At 36.1% G+C, this 6538-nt stretch overlaps 1 protein-coding gene across 1 annotated transcript; it reads right to left on the bottom strand.

The window, feature by feature from the left end:
* Positions 1-395: 395 nt before the first annotated feature.
* On the bottom strand, positions 396-961 carry LOC104092577 (uncharacterized). Its single transcript, XM_009598204.1, has 2 exons — positions 510-961; positions 396-402 (listed from the first exon to the last, which is right to left on the bottom strand). The coding sequence occupies exons 1-2, from the start codon at positions 959-961 to the stop codon at positions 396-398; spliced, it is 459 nt and encodes a 152-aa protein (XP_009596499.1).
* Between the last annotated feature and the right edge of the window lie 5577 nt (positions 962-6538).

Genomic DNA, 6538 nt, shown 5'->3' with positions numbered 1-6538 from the left:
ACATAACTTATACAATGTTTGGTAGCCATTAGTTATTTTTTTTTACAAAATTCAGCATAATTAGTATCATGTTTGGTTGTCATTTTACAATTTTATATAAATAATACATGTATAAGTTATGTGTCAATCAGTGTATTATTTTATGCGGGGTAAAAGATGGAATAACTAATACATGTATTAGTAATACACGTATAAAATATTAAAATGACAAATGCCTATCACTGATGCCACACTGCTCGGCTCTTCCTCTTCTTAATTTATTAGAGACAAAATCAATAGATAAGTATTTAACTTTAAAATTTATATAATGTATATCAATTTCTAATACAACAAGCCAAATATTCAAAAAAATAATTCGTGCATAACTAATTCATGTATAACTAATACCTGCATAATTAATCCCTGCATTTTTTTAACACAAAAACGGAGATTATATTAAGAAACAAAAGTTACATAGACATATATAGTTCCTTAGGACATTACTATTGCCCAGAGTTGCTAGATGATACCAAACAGTAGTAGGAATAAACTTAGTACTATTACATATTCCATGCTTGTTTTTGTTCACTTCAGACTCAACAAAAAAGGGGGGACGAGCATGGTAAAAACACTTAGTAGAGGACAGGTTTTTAACAGCTTCCTTGGCTAACACATGTGCTACTTCATTTCCTTCTATGAAGTTATGCCTCAGAGGTGGGAGATTCAACTGGTGCATTAATAACCTGCATTCATGAACAATGTTAGATAGATAATAATTGTCTTCATATATGTGTTTGATGATTTCTGCAGAGTCTGTTTCAATTTCCAATTTTTGGAAGTTCATCTCTCTTGCAATTTTTAAACCTTCTTGTAGCGCCATTAATTCTGCATGCATGGGTGAAATTGCATGGCCTGCTTTATGGAACCCCACGATCCAGTCTCCATTGCTGTTTCTGAATATTCCACCCAGATCAGCTGCCATATTGTTCTTCAAAAAAGCACCGTTTATATTTAATTTAACCGTGCCAATTGGAGGGTTGTCCCACTTAATATCAATCTTAATCTTATGAACTTTGAAAGGGTTGTTTTCCGTAAAGAAGTTGAATTCCCAGGCTTGGTGAATAACCTTTTGGGCCTCAAGTTCAAGATCAAGATTGTTGAAATTGTTGTAATTCCTATTTTTCCAAATGTTCCAGATGGAGAAATTAAATATGGTCTCCTAACTTGTAGAATGGTTATTATTCAGAGTGAAAATGTCTTTTAGGCTCATAAGCCAATGAATGTTCTTATCAATAGTTTGAGTAGGGATCCCCATATTATTCCAAAAGCGTTTGGTAGCAGGGCAGTGTAAAAAGATATGTTGGATATCTTCCACCCCTTCCCTTACAAATCGTACAAGTTATATCAATGTTTATGCCAATATGAGCTAATAAGGCTCTACAAGGTATACGATTATGCATGCATTGCCAAAGGAAGAATTAATTTTGTTATGACAGCGGAGGTCCCAAATCCAGTTCAAAAGGATTGCTTGAGGTGTTACTAGGAGTTAAACGTTTGTAGCAAGACTTCGTAGTAAATAAACCGTTTGAATTTGGGTTCCAACTGATATTGTCATTCTTAAGGGCTTTACTAGGAATAGGAGTTAAATCAATGTTATTTAAGATATTGGAGGGCAAATCGAAGTAAATACCAGAGATATTCCACTTATCAATTTTAATAAGGTCTTTAATGACAAGACTTTGGTCATCCTTACTAAGAGGTCCATATATGGATTTCCTAAGGGAATTTGAGTTGTAAATCTATTTTGAGGACCAGATATTAATATTAGAATTCGTACAAGGGTGCCATAATATGCCACCGTTGCATACTTTCCATCCTTTAAGGATAGCCTTCCAAATGAAAAAAGTGGTAGCCATCGATTTGTTCCAGGCATACTTTGTAGAAATGAGTTGTGCCTAAGGTGTATTAGGGTTTTTCAAGAGCCTCCATGCAAGACTTGTTAGTAGGACCATATTTTTGGAAGATGCTGAACGTATACCAAGACCACCCTCATATATTATCCCTCTTTACCATCTGCCAATTAATAAGATGTAGTTTTCTAGCAGAGGTAGTGGATCCCCAAATAAAATCCCTTTGAATTTTATTAATTTGTTTTAGAATTTTGGTAGGGAGTAAGGTGTATTGCATAGAATGAGTAAGGATTTGGAGAAGGAACATTTCCAATGTGACAGTCTAGTATGCAATTTATCTATTACAAGTTGGAAATCTTTAGGATTTGGAGAGTGATTTAGGATTGGGAAGTCAAGGTATTTACCAAATTCATAACTGGACTTTATTCCAAAAAGGTATGTGAGATAACAGATAATTTCCTTAGGGCACTTTTTTGGGCAGATAATCTTAGATTTTAAGAAATTTATGGAGAGCCTGGATTCCATACAAAAAATATCCATGCATGATTTTATGCATTGACCAGTTTTTTTTTTAGCTTTTCCCATTAGAGTAATGTCATCCGCAAATAGAATACGGGAGAAGGAAAGGCCTATATGCTTTATTTTTATCGGATCCCAACTTAACATGTCTACTTGGTGGTTTATGAGCATTGATAGGAGTTCAAAGCAAAGGATGAACACATAAGGAGTTATAGGATCCCCATGGCGTATACCCCGACTGGGACTGAAGAAATTCGTTCTAGAACCATTTACCAGGATCCCCATAGAACTTGTACTAATACAATGCATAATTAATCGGGACATATTTGGGGGAAATTTGAAGAATCTTAAAGCCCTATAGACAAAAGACCATTCCAGTCTATCGAAAGCCTTTTCTAAGTCTATTTTGATTAACATGTCGAACCTGAAACTTTTTGATCTACGAAGATTATTCATAATTTCCTGGATAATAATGGTGTTATCACTACCTCTTCTATTCTTTATAAAACTGGATTGGAGAGGACTAATGAGGTAAGGGAGAAATGGTTTGATCTTATTAGCAATGATTTTGGTGATAAGTTTATAAGACATATTACAAAGTTCAATAGGTCTAAAGTTTTTGAGATTATTAGCATTAAGGGATTTTGGTATAAGACATATAAAAGTCTCATTTATATCTAATGGCAATGATTGAGTTTCAAACACCTTATGACAATAATTAATAACAGAGTCACCAATAATATACTAATATTTTTGATAAAAAAAAAAGGGATGTATACCATCCGGACCTGGTGCATTAAAAGAAAAACTAGCCTTAGTAATTTCCATGTTTGATAAGGGCATATCAAGGCTGCTAAGGTCAACAGTTTTATGTCATAAGGGATCACTCAAGATGGCATTTTGGTGGGTGAAGGATTTGGACATTTTAAAGGCATTTTAAAAGTAGGTCAGAGTATGTTCAAGGATTGATTTGGGGTCTGATATCCAATCGTCATTGTCATTTGTGAAATACATAATAGCATTCCGACGTTTGCGATTGGAGACCATAATGTGGTAGAATTTTGTATTTGCATCACCATCATTGAGCCAAGTAATTCTAGAGCGAAGTTTTCAGAAATCTTGTTCCATTTTAAGGATATTATTATACTTTAGTTGTAATTTTGATTCTAAATCTTGTAAGAAAAAAATCATTTGATATGAAGGGGAAGATTGAATACCATTAAGCCGAGCTAAGATCCTTTTTTGCTTTTTAAAGATATCTCCAAATGTTTCACTTTTCCACTTAGTTACCACATCTTTAAAAGATTTCTGAGCACTAATAATGTGATGACCCAAAATGTCATCTTTAAATTTAATAAGTAATTCTATGTTCTAATACCTTGAAAAGTATAATTTATCATTTCTCGACTTACGTGCGTAGTCCGTAAAATTTTTCAGAAAGTTTTACTGTGAAAAATGCATTAAAATATGAAATAGAGCTTTAAAACTCAAGTGAGTTGACTTTGGTCAACATTTTTAGCAAACGGACCTGGATCAATATTTTGACAGTTTTGATAGCTCCGTATCGTAATTTGGGACTTGGGAGTATGCCCGAAATTTAATTTGAAGGTCCTTAGCTCAAGTTATGACCATTTAACGGAACTAGCAATTTAAAGGCTAAAGATTTCCAAGTTTGACCACGGGGTTGACTTTTTGATATCGGAGCCGGAATCCGATTCTGAAAATTTGAATAGCTCCGTTATGTCATTTATGACTTTTGTGCCAAATTTGAAGTTATTCCGGATTCATTTAATATTTTTTGGCACGAGATTTGTAAATTGAAAAATTTAAAACTCAAAGTTTGAATCGGGGTGTGAATTGTAATTTCAGCATTGTTTGACGTGACACGAGACCCCGAGTAAGTCCTTATTATATTATTGGACTTGTTGGTATATTCGTACGGGGTCCCAAGCACCCCGAGAGTGATACGGATTGAAATCGGATCAAGAATTGGACTTAAGCAAAATCTGAATTTTTTCTTCTGTTATAATCGTACCTGCGGATTTTTGCCCGCAGGTGCGAGCTCGAAGAAGCGAGCCTTCCATCGCAGATGCGCCCAGGCATGTCAAGACTTCGATCGCAGAAGCGGACAACTTCTCGCAGAAGCGTGTCCGCAGATGCGCACCAAATCACGCAGATGCGGGACTGGGCTGGCCTGGGGTCTACGCAGGTACGGTCATTTTGCGCAGAAGCGGATGTTGTAGGTGCGACAGGAGTGTCTGCAGATGCAGAACATCACCTGGCAGCCTGGCATCGCAAATGCGATCTTTGTCTCGCAAATACGAGTCCGCAAATGCGGAACTTTTATCATGTGATGACCCAAAATGTCATCTTTAAATTTAATAATTAATTTTGTATTCTAAGACCTCGAAAAGAACTATTTATCATTTCCTCGACTTGCATGCACAGTCCGTAAATTTTTCTGGAAAGGTTTTGTGTAAAAAATGGATTAAAATATGAATTAGAGCTTTAAAACTCAACTGAGTTGACTTTGGTTAATAATTTAAGCAAATGGACTCGGATCAATATTTTAACAGTTCCGGTAGGCCCGTATCGTGAATTGGGACTTGGGCGTATGCCCAGAATCAAATTCCGAGATCCCTAACCCGAGATATGGAATTTTGAAGAAAAATTAAAAGTTTTAATTCAAATAGTGACCGAAATGTCGAATTATGTGCAAACGACCCCAGAATAGAATTTTGATGATTCCAACAGCTCCGTATGGTGATTTTGGACTTTGGAGCATGATGTGAATTTTATTTAGAAGTCCGTAGTGGAATTAGGCTTGAAATGCCGAAAATTGATTTTTTGGGAAGTTTGACCGAGGGGTTGACTTTTTGATATCGGGGTCGAAATCCGATTCTGAAAATTTGAGTACCTCCGTTATATCATTTATGACTTGTGCACAAAATTCGACGTAAATCGGACATGATTTGATAGGTTCCGGAGTCATTTGTAGAAATTAGAAATTTCAAAGTTCATTAGGCTTGAATCTATGAGTCATTCATGTTTTTAGTGTTGTTGGATGTGATTTGAAGACTCGACTAAGTCCTTATGGTATTTTAGGACTTGTTGGTATATTTGATTGAGGTCCCGAGGGGCTCGGGCGTGTTTCGGATGGTATTCAGAGTATTTTCCTTCATTTTGGCACTGCTGGTAGCTGTTGATTTCTCGTATTTTAAAGCTTCTTCGCGATCGTGTACGCATAGTTAAGGCAGTGTTAATTTTATTCTTCGCGATCGCGTGAGGTCAACCGCGATCGCATAGATTTGGCCAGATATGCATCGCGATCGCGTGGCATTGTTTGCGATCGCGTAAGGTTAATTGAGGGCTGTTAAGTTTTGTGCTTCGCAATCGCGTGAAATGGGATGCCATCGCGTAGCTTTGAGACCTTGTGACTCGCGAACGCGTGAAGAGGAATGCAATCTTGTAGAGCTGGGATTTCTGTGCTCTACGATCGCGTGAGGATATACGTGATCGCGTAGAGTTAATTGGGGCAGTGGTAATCTTTGCTTCGCGATCACATATAGATGTTCGCGATCGCGATGAGTAAAAGCCTGGACAGAATGTTTAAGTTCTGAAAATGGGTCCATTTTTAACGAATTGGAGCTCGGATTGAGGCGAGTTTTGAGAGATTTTCAGTGAAAATGTTGGGGTAAGTGTTCTTAACTCAATTTTTGTTAGATTACCCGAATCTATCACTGTTTTTAACATTTAATTAATGATTTAAGTTGGAAAAATTTAAAAACCCTCTTGGATAGATTTGAGGATTTGAGGGTCGAACTGCTATTGGAATTTAGTCATTTTGGTATGGTTAGACTCGTGGTTGAATGGGCGTTCATATTTCGTAACTTTCACCAGATTCCGAGACATCCATTTTTGAGTTAATTTCGGATTTTATTGAAAAATATGGTATTTTCTTACAGAATGAATTCTATAATTTTTGTTGACTGTATCGAATTAATTATGAATAGATACAAGTCGACCGGAATCGGAAAATCGAGGAAAAAGCATACTACTTGGTTAAATTGGAGCAAGTCTAGGTAAGTAACTTGTCTAACCTTATGTGGGAAAATTTTTCCCTAGGATTG

This window comes from Nicotiana tomentosiformis, chromosome 6 (assembly GCF_000390325.3).
Source record: "Nicotiana tomentosiformis chromosome 6, ASM39032v3, whole genome shotgun sequence".
NCBI lineage: Eukaryota > Viridiplantae > Streptophyta > Magnoliopsida > Solanales > Solanaceae > Nicotiana > Nicotiana tomentosiformis.
This window is presented reverse-complemented; position numbering and strand designations above follow the sequence as displayed.